At 44.6% G+C, this 15,455-nt stretch overlaps 1 protein-coding gene across 1 annotated transcript in view; it reads right to left on the bottom strand.

The window, feature by feature from the left end:
* The window catches only part of tmem161b (transmembrane protein 161B), a 54,571-nt gene extending 41,307 nt beyond the window's left edge, over window positions 1-13,264 (bottom strand). Inside the window, exons 1-2 of the mRNA XM_055633377.1 lie at window positions 12,967-13,264; window positions 5,979-6,082 (exon numbers count right to left, since the gene is read on the bottom strand). Of these exons, the coding sequence (XP_055489352.1) occupies window positions 5,979-6,082; window positions 12,967-12,969 (107 nt within the window). The 5' untranslated portion in view covers window positions 12,970-13,264. The remainder of the gene's footprint in view (window positions 1-5,978; window positions 6,083-12,966) is intronic.
* Between the last annotated feature and the right edge of the window lie 2,191 nt (window positions 13,265-15,455).

Genomic DNA, 15,455 nt, shown 5'->3' with positions numbered 1-15,455 from the left:
AAAATGATGCCAGGAAAAAAATATTCGATAGTGGTGTTTCAGAAGCTTAAATAGGCACATGAATATGCAGTGAATGGAAGCCAATGGATCATGTTCAAGCAGAAGGGATTAGGTTAATCTGACAATATGTTCAGCATTGACATCTCAGGCCGAGGAGCCTGATCTAGGACTACATTGATCATAGTTCTATGTAAAGGGCAATGCAACATTCTCTTTGCCAAATGGATCACAATTAAGTAAAATCAAAAGCCAGAAATGTTACTCTTAGGACTGACATTCAGATTGGTTGAACACAAATACTAAAAACTGATCAGAACAATTAAAATTAAAGGAAGTATGTTAATGTTCTGAATATATAATTGTTAATATGGGCTAAAATAGTAAGATTAAACAAGAACTTACCAGTTTGAAGTTTGATTTTATTTTATGAGGAGTAACGTTGAGGGATTACGTGAAGAACCCGCCAGGATGCATGCGTGTCAATCTTCAAAGCAGCGGTGTGAAATTACAGATAACAGTAAATCAACTGAATATAGTAAGATTAGAGAAATAGGATACCAGTTGAACTTTATGATCAAGGGTGGGCGTGGAGGGCACGTAATCCCTCAACGTTACTACTCATAAAATAAAGATCAAATTTCAAACTGGTAAGTTCTCGTTTAATCTTACTATTTTACTTCGGTGTCACGTGAGTGACTACGTGAAGATTTTAAAGCTCTGTGATTTAATGCCGTGGAAACGAGTCCAGGCATCATACACAGCATAAGTAGGCCAATGATGGGTGAACATTAATATAGCATTCAGACATGACATTGATATAGACATGTTGATGCTATTAATGAACAATAGTGGGAATCGTAACCTCCCTCAACCTGGAGGAAGTATGAACCATACCTAACATAGAGTTGGCAAATACCCCCGATCTGGCAATGGGCTTATTTTGAATATTTGTACAGATTAATAGTTTGACCATCCTGCAGCAGCTAGGATGTGGTCCATCCCTGCTGCTGAGGTATAGTGGTCCTGGTAGAGTGGGACTCAATTTCAATGTACACTCCTGTATATGCAGACCCATTTAACCCTCTGGAGAAGATTTATAGTGATTCCTTCTAACGAGGTTTTATGTAACTAACAATATTGCTGTCAGAGTTTATGAGGCTCTTAGGGACCTTGCCATACTGGCGTAGATGCGTGATCACACGCAACCCAAGGTCCATGGGATATGCAACATCTAGTTTGGTCTGTGTCCCTATCTACTCTGCTTGACTAATCATAAACAAAACATGTTATTATAGCCCACAGATATGATCATTCTATCCAGTGTAGCAATGACTGGACCCGTAGCGATGTAATGCTATGGCATAACCACTAGTACGTGAGTTTGACCAAGGACAGGGATGTTGCTGGTGCCTATCGGCGAAGTGACGTAGCACAATGTTAAAAACGCATATCTCTGCGTCCCTAGGCCTAGGAGGTTTTTAGTTGACGATACCCTTCATAATCTAGACGTCAGAGGGTGAGACCGGAAAGAGTGGTTTATATTCTCCGCAGCCAAATGATGAGGAGGTACTTCAGGCACAGTAAATGGAATTTTAACTTGATGTTATAATCCCATAAAACTGAATTTTAATGTTTCAGTAATCCGTGCCGAGTTAAATGTAAAGAAGAATAAACAATGCTTCCCATCTCCTATTCGGTTTGTTGCTATTTGGTGCTATCCCTGCAATCTGCAGTGGGCACTCCTAATGCTTATGGTTAGACAACCCAAGCCGCAGGAAACGGTCTCTCAGAGTCTGTAAGTCTATGAATTGATTATATCATGCAGAGGATGGTTTCAATATCACAAATGAACCAGCATCTTTTTTATCCGGAAATAACCATGTGTGGTTTTATGCTCATTCCCCACATCAGCAGGCCTCATGGGTATATAACCCAGGCAGGGACTATGAAACCTGGAAGCGGGAATCTTGCTGAATTTTGCAAGACCTGTCTATTGAGGCCAAATGGAGGAAGACATAAAGAACATTCCTCCCTTGTGTAGAGAGAATGCACCCTTTGCCACTAAGTGTTAAAGAGGGAACTGCAGATGCTGGACTAATATGCCTTGTATTTTTTGTAACTGTTGATTGAATCTGGATGCAAACATCTCAATCGTTAGTGTTCCATCGATCCACAATGTTATTAAATACTTTGTGATCACACATTCATTCTTTGTTGTCATTGATTTTGCATGATAATACACCAGTGCTAAATGCGGTTAGGTAAAACTATCACCGGATACTTTGATTTGATTGTACCTTTGTGATTAACATATACCACCACCAAAGTGTATCACCTTGGACTTGTGCATGCAGGTTATGCATATCCACATGCCCTTTAATGCACAAAATGCACCTTGTGTCCATTGGCAGTTGATACCATAACTGAACACTTGATAACTCATGCTAATCCCATCTGCCTCTGTAACTAGAGATGGTATTAGTAAATTACCCATGTTTGGGCAATAGCATCAGTTTGGAAATGACTGAAGATTTACAGACGAGAGGTTTTTAGAGGAGCAACGCTGAATACTGTTCGTCCATCATTGTGACTTTGTTAGTTTCAGCTGAGAAAAGCAGAGGTCTAATCTTTTGTCTTAGAGCTGATCCCAGACAAATAAAGTAAAATAAAGTCATAAAATGGAGTATCAGGGCATTTGAAAAACCTGTTTGGTCACTTTCTGTGCAAAGCTGAGAGCTGCAAATTGGTGCCAGGAAGTCTAGGTCCTAGATTGTACTATCAGATAAGGTGAGGTCCAGATGTCCTCACAATTGTTAAAATGTATGAGTACTTTGCAGAGAAACCCCAAAGGTGTTGCGACGACATTAGCATGATAGGCTGGCTGCAGAAGGATTGTAAATACTGTTAATAATGTTGTAAGGTGTTTATGTTACTGTTTAAGGCTTGGCTGAAGCGTGAAGCCTTGTTTGAATTGTTTATATTCCCCGGGAGAATGTTGCAATACTTGGGTCTTTCTTTCAAGAAGCTTCTGTAAAAACATGGTAATGGGATGCCTTGTAATTGGGTTGGGGAACTGTCAATAACACTTTAATGTAATCGAGAACTGTGATTGGTTTGTAGGGGTACCACACCCATGTAGATCTACCCCACAGGGTTCGATGACCTATAAAAGGTAACCCCCACGAGGTTCGTTATCGATCTTCTGGAGGAGCGCTTGGGACTGTGTAACCTTTTGGAAGTATCTGCTTGCATGAGGCTGAAGGGCTTGGACAAGCAGAGACAAGGATCGATCCCGCAGTGTGGCCATGGTATCGTATAGGGAATTAGTCATTGTTTCATAAAACAAAAGATTTTGTTTTCTGTGAAGGGCGCGCAGCATTGTCAAGGACTGCTCTCACCCCAGCCACAGACTGTTTACCCTCCTCCCATCCGGGAGGCGCTACAGGTCTCTCCGTTCCGGACCAGCAAGTTTAGGAACAGCTTCTTCCCTGCGGCTGGTGATTGCACCTTGGTGATTGTCAGTCACCCCCTCCCCCTCGGACACTCCTTCCCCCAGAAAAATTGCACTACTGCTACTGTATGTATATATATATATATTTTACTGTTCCATTATTCTATGTTCGCTCTTCTGGGTGAGATGCTAACTGCATTTCATTGTCTCTGTACTGTACACTGCACAATGACAATAAAGATTGAATCTGAATCTGAATCTGATTTAGTGGTCCAGTGCTTGACTCAGTGTTTTACTGAACTAGACTAAGGGGGTTCGCTCCAGGAGCATAATTACATAATGTGGCAAATATTTATTGTTATGTATGGTAAGCGGTGTCATAAAAGTCAGTATTCTTAAAATACTACTCCATGAAAAGATTGCTATACTTTTATAGTTGTGCATGCAAGTGGGCAAGGAAAGATTTCATCTAAATTCTTCCCTAATAAGTACAGGAGATGAGGGAATCATTCCAAACTAGATGAGATTATAACAACTGAACAGCGAAATTAAATAGCACTGTGCATCAAATCAGATATAAAATGTCCATGGAGAATGTCAAGGGAGGTTTTGCTGATAAACAATTGATATTTTGTTCACCAGCAAACAGGTAAGCAGGCTGTCCACATTAACCCTAAGTAACTAGCAGAAACAGTAGTAATAACAGATGATCATTCTGGGGATGAAATCTCCTTCATTAAAAGTTTCAGATGGGTGGCATTTAAAAATAAAACAACATTTAAAAAGGAAGAAAGAGAATTTTATAAATAATTTCTCAATAGCAGGGAGAACAAGGGAACTAGCTGTTCGCAGGAGTTTAAGCCACTTAAACAACTCCTTGAAACTTTGTTTAAGAAGGAACTGCAGATGCTGGAAAATCGAAGGTACACAAAAATGCTGGAGAAACTCAGCGGGTGCAGCAGCATCTATGGAGCGAAGGAGATAGGCAATGGTTCGGGCCAAAACCCTTCTCCATTGGGTAAAGAATACCTGTTGAAGATCATTTAAAATTTGAGTAAAGGAAATTGTTAAATGATAGCAATATGAACATTATGTTAAAGGAGACAATATAAAATAGAAAATGGATTTGCAAGATCCAGAGTGTGCTACCAACTAAAAGGGGATAGGTAAAGAGAATGGCAAAAGAATTGGCAAAGAAAGCCAGAATCCCAACAAAAGCCACAGACTGCTGACCACTTCACTGGCACTAATGTTTTATAATAATTTAACATTCACATGTACATTTTACCTCTATTTTCTTTACTGATTGTATGAGTATTATGTATTATGATTCTTCTTTTGTTTGTTATTAATCAGAAATATCTTCTAGTTATACCCAAATGGTTCCCTTCCCACTGCATGGTGGTAGAGACACCTATGGTCCTTCATAACCACCCCCATTATTGACTTCACGTCTAATAGGGGACAATAGTCATCCATGCCACCAAAAATGTACCTACTGGTTCCAGATTCTGAACAGACGAATGGTAACAATCGGTAACAGGACATTCTACAATACGGCTTCGATATCTCTATGGTGCTGGAGTTCTACTGCCAGGACCTGAGCTCAGCGCCCTGTCCGCATACCTTTATGCCCATACAGCATAGGGCGTGTGTTTATCTGACAAACTTCCAAATTTGATCGTTCCAGGTGCGACAGAGGTTTACCTGCATCTCCTCCAACCTCATCTATTGCATCTGCTGCTCTAGATGTCAGCAGATCTATATCGGTGAGACCAAGCGGAGGTTGGGCGATCGTTTCGCCGAACACCTCCGCTCGGTCCGCAATAACCAAGCTGACCTCCCGGTGGCTCAGCACTTCAACTCCCCCTCCCACTCCGACCTCTCTGTCCTGGGTCTCCTCCATGGCCACAGCGAGCAGCACCGGAAACTGGAGGAACAGCACCTCATATTTCGTTTGGGGAGTCTGCATCCTGGGGGCATCGAATTCTCCCAATTTTGTTAGTCCTTGCTGTCTCCTCCCCTTCCTCAGTCCCCCTGCTGTCTCCTCCCATCCCCCAGCCTTCGGGCTCCTCCTCCTTTTTCCTTTCTTGTCCCCGCCCCCGATCAGTCTGAAGAAGGGTTTCGGCCCGAAACGTTGCCTATTTCCTTTGCCCATAAATGCTGCTGCACCCGCTGAGTTTCTCCAGCTTTTTTGTGTACCTTCCAAATTTTATGATTGTTTCAAATGTTTTCACCTGTTGTACCTTACACACATCTGCAAAATTTCATTTGTCTTTTATTCTCTGGACCTCAGAGAGAACAAACCATTTTCTCCTTAACCAATATTGTGTGCAGTAATAAAACGGAAAGAAAGACATCCAGTAAATTGCACAAACATGCTTCTGATTTCTTATGTCATGCACACTGGGATGGTTTGAATGGTGTAAGATGGAAATGGAGGAATTGTTAAAAATCCATTTAGATTCAGCAGCTGCAAATGCAAAAAAAAAGGCCCACAACCAACATTTAAAAATAGTCTCCATACCTCCCATTGCAAAGCAACCAACGAGCAAACGAGTAGTGGGGTGTAATCTTCTGTATGATGCTGGCCATTACCATAGTAACCACCAATTGAACGCCTATCACACCCTGGAATGGAAAAGTATCAAGGTGAACAATAGCTTTTTTATAAATTGTACAACTAAAATGTATTTAAAAATTAACAGCAGCAGCCAAAGTATTTCTACATGTCCGTGCATTGATATCTGTCTTGACAAGCAACAGGTTACTCACTTTGTAAAGCATCACAACGATGCAGATTGGACCCAAAGCTGTTGTGCTACAATCAGACTAGCTCAGAGCATTAAAACAGACACTGATACAGAGCTAATCCATGGAAAATATTCTACTTGGAATCACGGGATGGCAGTTCAGGTCATCGGCCTGAAATATTAACTTTTCCACACTACTAATACTTCCAGTTACACTGTAGAAAGCCTGGTTAGGTTTTTGTCACGTTAATCCTTGTGATTGAGGCAGTGCAGCGTAGGTTCACGAGATTGATCCCTGGGATGGCAGGACTGTCATATGAGGAAAGATTGAAAAGACTAGGCTTGTATTCACGGGAGTTCAGAAGGATGAGGGGTGATCTTATAGAAACATATAAAATCATAAAAGGACTGGACAAGCTAGATGCAGGAAAAATGTTCCCAATGTTGGGCGAGTCCAGAACCAGGGTCCACAGTCTTAGAATAAAGGGGAGGTCATTTAAGACTGAGGTGAGAAAAATCTTTTTCACCTTGAGTGTTGTGAATTTATGGAATTCCCTGCCACAGAGGGCAGTGGAGGCCAAGTCATTGGATGGATTTAAGAGAGAGTTAGATAGAGCTCTAGGGGCTAGTGGAGTCAAGGGATATGGGGAGAAGGCAGGCACGGGTTATTGATAGGGGACGATCAGCCATGATCACAATGAATGGCGGTGCCGACTCGCAGAGCCGAATGGCCTCCTCCTGCACCGATTTTCTATGCTTCTATGTTATTATGTTAAAAACAAATATATAGATGTCAGAACATAACAATGAAGACTAGCATTCAAACACAAGTGTGAAGCAGAGATTAATCTAAAAATATTGTCAGAATTTCTGGGTCAAATTTATATTTAATTATTTAATTAGAGGCAGAGTCACACAGCATGGAAACAACCCCTTCGGCACAACCCTTACATGCTGATCACGATGTTCCATCCAAGCTTGTGCTATTTTGCTGTGATTTGCCCATATCCCTCTAAACCTTTCCTATCCATGTACCTGTCCAAGCATCTTTTAAATGTTGCTATTGTTCCGTCCTCACCCACTTCCTTTGGCAGCTCATTCCATATACCAGCCACAGGTGGGCTAAATCACAATGACGAGCCAGAATATAGAAAAGAGATAGACAACCCAGTGACAAGATGTCAGGACAATAGCCTCTCCCTCAATGTCAGCAAGATGAAGGAGCTAGCTATTGACATCATGCAGCGTGGTGGTCTACATGCCCCAATCAGCATCAATTGTGCCAAAGTGAAATGGTTGAGAGTTTCGAGTTCCTTGACGTTAATATTGCCCATGATCTGTCGTCGCCAGCCAAGAAGGCATACCAACACCCTCTGTATGAAAAGGTTGCCCATCTGGTTTCCATACCTTTCCCCTCTCACCTTAAACCTGTGCCCTCTAGTTCTTGATTTTGATACACTTGGAAAATGACTATGTGCATGCACCCTATCTATTCCCCCTCATGATCCTATACACCTCTACAAGATCACCCTTCAACCTCAATGTTGTATGCCCCTGTCCCCCTTAGGAAACCTGAAGGGAAACCTCTGGAGACTTTGCGCCCCACCCAAGGTTTCCATGTGGATCCCGGAGGTTGCAGGTGGTTGCCGGAGGTTGCAGGTAGGGAGACTGACAGAAACCTCTGGGAACCTCCGGGAACTGCACGGGAACCTTGGGTGGGGCGCAAAGTCTCCAGAGGTTTCTGTTCAGGTTTCCTAAGTTGGACAGGGGCATTACATAACAACTCCATTGCTGTACTCAATTCTCTGACTGATGATGGCCAGCATGAAAAAAATCCTTCTTCACCACCCTCTCTACTTGTGACACCACTTTCAGGGAACTATTCCTCTGCTCTACCTACCCTATTTAATAGAAGATTGCAAGAGCTCACTAGGAGATTTTAAAGTTACCCTGATTATGTGTTCAACATAGCTAAAGGTTTACATACAATTATAATTCTTACATATTTATTTGGGATAAATAGAGAGAGAAAAACAGAATAGAGATGAAAACTGTCCACCCAGATCAAGTAGATGTCATTTTATTTACCATCATTGTGAATTACATAATTCTAATCCCTTTTCTTCTAATCCTTTTGTATTCATACATTATCTAATCTAATCCTGTATGGTTCCACACTAACTGTGAGGATTGAACCAAGGTCTCTGGCTCTGAGACAGCGACTCAACCAACTATGCCGCTGTGCTACCATTACCTCTCCCCAGTAAAACTGGCAACAATCACATCACCTCACCATTATAAAAGCTAATTCCTGAGAAGCTTACGGAGATTCGGCATGTCAAAGAGGATTCTCCTGAACTTCTACAGGTGTACAGTAGAGTACAGTAGAGATCATACTGACTGGTTGCATCGTGGCCTGGTTCGGCTACTTGAATGTCCAGGAACGGAAAAGACGGCAAAAAAGTTGTGACCACTGCCCAGTCCATCACCGGCTTTGTCCTCCCCACCATCGAAGGGATCTATCGAAGTTGCTGCCTCAAAAAGGCAACCAACATCATCAAAGACACACACCATCCTGGCCACACACTCATTTCACCATTACCATCAGGAAGAAGGTACAGGAGCTTGAAAACTGTAACGTCCAGGTTCAGGAACAGCTTCTTCCCTACAGCCATCAGGCTATTAAACACAATAACAAATAAGCTCTGAACTGCAACAGACTATCATTATTATTGCACTATATTTATTGAGATTGAATATGTGTGCATGTGTATACACACACTGACCTTTTTTTCTTCTCCCGTTATGTACTATGTTTACATATTCTGTTGTGCCAGCGCAATAACCTGGCCCACAACACCAGCAAAACCAAGGAACTGATTGTGGACTTTGGAAGGAGTAGGAGGGGGACCCACAGCCCCATTTATATCAACGGGTCGATGGTTGAAAAGGGTCAAGAACTTCAAATTCCTGGGCGTGCACATCTCTGAAGACTTTTCCTGGTCCGAGAACACTAATGCAATCATCAAGAAAGCTCATCAGCCCCTCTACTTCCTGAGAAGATTACGGAGAGTCGGTTTGTCAAGGAAGACTCTCTCTAACTTCTACAAGTGCACAGTAGAGAGCATGCTGACCGGTTGCATCGTGGCTTGGTTCGGCAACTTGAGCACCCTGGAGAGGAAAAGACTACAAAAAGTAGTAAACACTGCCCAGTCCATCATCGGCTCTGACCTTCCTTCCATCGAGGGGATTTATCGCAGTCGCTGCCTCAAAAAGGCTGGCAGTATCATCAAAGACCCACACCATCCTGGCCACACACTCATCTCCCTGCTACCTTCAGGTAGAAGGTACAGGAGCCTGAAGACTGCAACAACAACCAGGTTCAGGAATAGCTACTTTCCCACAGCCATCAGGCTATTAAACCTGGCTCGGACAAAACTCTGATTATTAATGACCCATTATCTGTTATTTGCACTTGATCAGTTTATTTATTCATGTGTGTATATATTTATATTATGGTATATGGACACACTCCTTTTTGTAATAAATGCCTACTATGTTCTGTTGTGCTGAAGCAAAGCAAGAATTTAATTGTCCTATCAGGGACATATGACAATAAACTCACTGGAACTTGAACTTGAACTTGCTGCAGCAAGCAAGAATTTCATTGTCCTATCTGGGACATGACAATAAAACACTTTTGACTCTTGAAGTCATAGGAGCAGTAGTAGTCCATTTGGTCCAATGAGCCTACTTTGCCATTCAATCATGGCTGACCTATCTCTCTCTCTCTCAACCTGCTTGCTCCCCCCATAACCATTGACACCCATATTAATCAAGTACCTGTCAATCACCGCTTTAAAAAATACCAAATTCCTTGGCCTCCACAGCTGTTTGTGGCAATGAATTCCACAAGTACACCATCCTCTGGCTTGAAAATCCTCCTCATCCCCTTTCTAAAGGTATGTAATGTTATTCTTATTATATCATTATAGATATCTTGGTCGGCATGGACGTTGGACTAAAAGGGCCTGCTTCCATGCTGTATACCTCTATGGCTATAAAAGCAAGAGTTACAGTACTCGTCTTTTCAAAAAGCCCTTCCCATGACCAATGCTCTGAACACTCTTGCCAGGTAAAACAACAATTGACTGGCAGCGCTTTCAAGTCGTTTGACCTTGGCCTTCTTCACACTCCACATTGAGGACACTGAATGTAGATGGGGCGATTGCTTTGCTGAACATCATTCATCGATTTGCAATCTTTTGGTCTTATGCCATTTTAATTCTCTACCCAAATTCATAAGATCATCAGTGATAAGAGCAGAATTAGGCCATTCGGCCCATCAAGGCTACTCCGCCATTCAATCATGGCTTATTTATCTCTCCCTTCTAACCCCATTCTCCTGCCTTCTCCCCATAACCTCTGACACCCATACCCATCAAGAATCTATCTATCTCTGCCTTAAATATATCCATTGACTTAACCTCCACAGCCTTCTGTAGCAAAGAATTCCAGAGATTCACCACTCTCTGACTAAATAAATTTATCCTTATCCCCTTCCTAAAAGAACATCCTTTAATTCTGAGGCTATGACCTCTAGTCCTAGACGCTCCCCTAGTGGAAACATCGTCTCCACATCCACTCAATCCAAGCCTTTCATTATTCTGAACATTTCAATGAAGTTCCCCCTTATTCTTCTAAACTACAGCGAGTTTAAGCCCAGTGCCGTTAAACGCTAATCATAGGTTAACCTACTAATTCCTTGGATCATTCTTGTAAACCTCCTCTGGTCCCTCTCCAGAGCCAGCACATCCCTCCTCAGATATGGTGCCCAGAATGGCTCACAATATTCCAAATGAGGCCTGACCTGTGCCTTATAGAGCCTCAGCAATCCATCCCTGTTTTTGTGCACAAGCCCTCTCAAAATAAATGCTAGGATTGCGTTTGCTTTCTTTATTACCAATTAGACTTGCAGATTAACTTTTTGTGAATCCTGCACCAGCACTCCCAAGTCCCTTTGCACCACCAATTTCTGGATTCTCTCCCCTTTAAAAAAATAATCTATGCCTAAGGTGCAGGAGTAGGCCATCGGCCCTTCGAGCCAGCACCACCATTCAATATAATCATGGCTGATCATCTAAAATCAGTACCCCATTCCTGCTCCCCCCCCCCCCCCCCATATCCCTTAATTCCTTTAGCCCTAGGAATCAAGAGCTAGAGCATTACTTCATGCCACATAAGTATTCCAGCCACCACTTTCATGGATTCTCTTCACTCTTGTCTCCCCTCTCACTTGCCTCTGTAGTTCCTATGAACATTACCAGTGTCTATTTAATTAAAATTTCAGAAATATTTTACTGATTAAACATTGATATCTAAATAAAACGATTTGAGAAGTATTTTTAAGACAGGGGCATACAATGAAGCAAAACACTCAAGAAAGATTGAATTTTGGCAAGAGATCAAGAACACCTGATAGAAAATAGCATGCATGACACTGAATGACCCTCACCGTGAACGAAAGGCAACCCTTTCACAAACAATTCGCTACATCGCACACTCTAAATCGACTTGCAATTTCCTGACAAAGTTTACTATATTTTTGAAGCGTAAAGATGGCTTATTTCTGACATTGAGGGTGTGCGTCCTTGCATTTCCCCGACCATTTCTCGCCCCCCTGCTGTTGCCTAACTTCCTGAAGGTAACCTCTGCTTTCGTTTTTGGCTCTCACACAGAGAGGTCACTGTCACCTTCTTTCACCCAAAAGGTCACCTATTCCTTTTTCTCCAGAGCTGCTGCCCGCTGAGTGATTCCAGCAGCATTCTGTGTCTGTCTGTCTGTCTGTCTTCGGTTCACTTTGTCAGTGGGTTGTGAGGGAGAGGGTCCCCTCTCGTCTGAAGAAGGGTCTCGACCGGAATCGTCACCCATCCCTTCTCTCCGGGGATGCTTCCTGTCCCGCTGAGTTATTCCAGAATTTTGTTTGTGTGTCTATCTTCAGTATAAACCAGCATCTGTAGTTCATTCCTCCTAAGGTTTCTAAGGGATAGGAGTAGAATTAGGCCAATCGGCCCAACCAGTCTACTCCGCCATTCAATCATGGCTGATCCATTCTCATCTATCTCTCCCTCCATTCTCAACACCATTCTCCTGCCATTATCCCCCCCCCCCCCCCCATAACCTCTGACACCCGCACTAGTCGCAGAGTTGTGAATTTATGGAATTCCCTGCCACAGAGGGCAGGTGGAGGCCAAATCACTGGATGGATTTAAGAGAGAGTTAGATGGAGCTCTCGGGGCTAGTGGAGTCAAGGGATATGGGGAGAAGACAGGCACGGGTTATTGATAGGGGACGATCAGCCATGATCACGATGAATGGCGGTGCTGGCTCAAAGGGCCGAATGATGGCCTCCTGCACCTATTGTCTATTTAGATTAGATCCTTTATTTGTCATTCAGACCGAAATGTCTGAACGAAATGTCGTTGCCTGCAGCCATACATATAATAAACACCAAAACACACAATAAACACAAATGAACATCCACCACAGTGAGTTCACCAGGCACCTCATCACTGTGATGGAGGCAAAAGTCTTGAGGTTACTGTCTCTTCCCTCCTCATTGTCCCTCTGTTTCTCTGTTTCTATGTAGTCAAGCTGTGCTTCATACACCCCCCTGTCTTCCCGCAGCCCGGGATCCACAACCACGTCGACTGCGGCCAGGACTAGATCAGAGCAGACTAGACTAGACTAGACTATACTCACCATATTGCCGGGTGTCTCCGCTCGGGGAAGGTGAGTGCAGGGACCATGGACACGTCTCGCCGTTCCGGGTCAGGCCGTGTGTGTCCGCTGTGGTGTGGAGCCGGGCCGTGTGGGACCGGGGCTGGGCTGGGTTGGGTCAGGCCGTGTGTGTCCTCTGTGGGGCCGGGCCGGGCGGTGTCGTGCCTGCTGTGGGACCGGGCTGGGCTGGGACAGGACAGGCCGTGTGTCCGCTGTCTGGGCTGTGCTGTAGAGCCGGGACCGGCTTGAATCAACACTGTCCGCTGTGGAGCCGGGCTGTGTCGTGGTGCTGCCGCTGTGGGGCCGGGCTGTGTCGTGGTGCTGTGGTGCCGGGACCGGCTGGGCTGTGGGGCCGTGTGTGTCCGCTGTGGGGCCGTGTGGTGGTGCCGCTGCTGTGGGGCCGTGTGGTGGTGCCGCTGCTGTGGGGCCGTGTCGTGTCGTTGTGCCGCTGTGGGGCCGTGTGTGTCCACTGTCCGCTGTGGGCTGTGGGCCGGGCTGCGCTGTGTCGTGGTGCCGCTGCTGTGGGGCCGCTGTCCGCTGTGGGCGGTGTCGTGTCGTGGGGCCGGGCCCGGCTCGGATCAACACCGGCGCCGTCTCCGTCTCCGCTGCAGCTGGAGGTCACCAAGGACCCACGCCAGCCACCCGGCCTGCCCCGCCTCCGCCTGCACAACAACACGAGCAACACCACAACTACACCCCCCCCCGCGCTAACCAGCATCATCACCAGCTCAGCCTCGACAATATAATTATTCCCGGCTTCTCCAAAGAGCAGAAGATGGGACAGACACAAAATGTTGGAGTAACTCAGCGGGACAGGCGGCATCCCTGGAGAGAAGGAATGGGTGGGGACCCTTCTTCAGGCCGAGGGAGGGGGAGACTAGAGATAAGGAAGGGTGAGGTGTGTAAACGGCGGGTTGTGTGGGAGCGGGTTGACCATCGCGGAGGAAGTTGGGCAGCAGGTGTCTTCCACATAATGGGTGACGGTATCCATCCGCGACAAGGTGGTTGAAAGGCCCCCGGCGGGCGACGACAGCGAGTTAAAGGGGCCGCGCGGCCGCCATCTTGTTGAGGTCGCCATCTTGTTGAAGCCGCCATCTTGTTGAGGTCGCCATCTTGTTGAGGTCGCCATCTTGGTGAGGTCGCCATCTCGGTGAGGTCGCCATCTTGGTGAGGTCGCTGGTCCCCACCAGATTGAGGGCAGCGGAATCAACATGAAGCTCTAGTAATCAACGTCCTTCTGACCAAAGATTATACAGCTCTGCTCTATAATCTTTGCTTCTGATGACCCTGCATTGTTATATCCACCTTCACCTCCGGCTGCCGTTTGCATTTGCCCCCAAAAGGACAATATTGTTTTGTTTTTGCAGAGCAATAACAGTTTGTTTGGTTGTTTGTTTGTTTGTCATTTTGCACAAAGTCCGCGAGCATTGCCACTGTTCATTTCACTGCACATCTCGTATGTGTATGTGACGAATAAACTTGACTTGACCTCAATGCTACAGAACTCAATGTTAAATCTTGTACATGGCCAGGCAGTTACACTTGAGTTGCCAGAGTGTTTGTTGACATATATGAAAATATGCTCTCAATTGTAAAGAAGTTAATCTTAATGTTGTATTGTTACTCAGACAATCTTGATGCAGGTGGTGAATGACTGACAATGATAACAGCCAAAGAGAGGTGCTGTTATTGACAGCCAATGAGAGGTACTGTAATTGATGTGTGAGCAAGTGTGTAAATAAAGTTTTTCTTCCAGTTTGAACAAGATGGATGCCTCACTGTGTTTTTTACTGCTCTGAATTATCTTTGGTCTAGCACTGGGTAGGCTGCAAGAATCGCTGCACAATGCACCTCTGCCAACAGGTTATGGGCCCAGCTTTACCCAGTTTTACCTAGAGTTACCCAGAGGTACCCAGAGACAGTACCTCTGGAAACGTCCGGTGAGAGTTAACTTGCTAAGCTAGCACCATGAGTAGACGGAGCACCCAGTCGAGTAGCCGCTGGTCTCGGCTAGTTTTTGACGGAGATGAAAAGAACTATGAGCTGTGGGAGACTAAATTTTTGGGCCATCTTCGGTTACAAGGGCTAAAGGATACTATCTTGGAAGAGCCTACCGACAATGAAGAAGGAGACAAGGCCAAAAATTCAGAGGCATATGCTGAGCTAATCCAGTTTCTGGATGGCAAGAGTTTGTCGCTGGTAATGCGAGAAGCAGCAGACGATGGGTGGAAAGCGCTAACTATTTTGAGAGATTATTATGCGGGTAAGGGAAAGCCACGTGTAATAAGTCTGTATACAGAACTGACTTCACTTCAAAAGTTGAGCAGCGAGAGTGTAACTGAACATGTTATAAGGGCAGAGACAGCCATCACAGCATTGAGAAACGCTGGTGAGGTATTGAGTGACGGACTGTTAATTGCAATGATTCTGAAGGGACTGCCCGAATCTTTCAAACCATTTGCTATCCATGT

The sequence above is a fragment of the Leucoraja erinacea genome, chromosome 3 (assembly GCF_028641065.1).
Source record: "Leucoraja erinacea ecotype New England chromosome 3, Leri_hhj_1, whole genome shotgun sequence".
Lineage (NCBI taxonomy): Eukaryota > Metazoa > Chordata > Chondrichthyes > Rajiformes > Rajidae > Leucoraja > Leucoraja erinaceus.
Note: the sequence above shows the minus strand (reverse complement) of the source record. Positions and strands in the feature narration are given on the sequence as shown.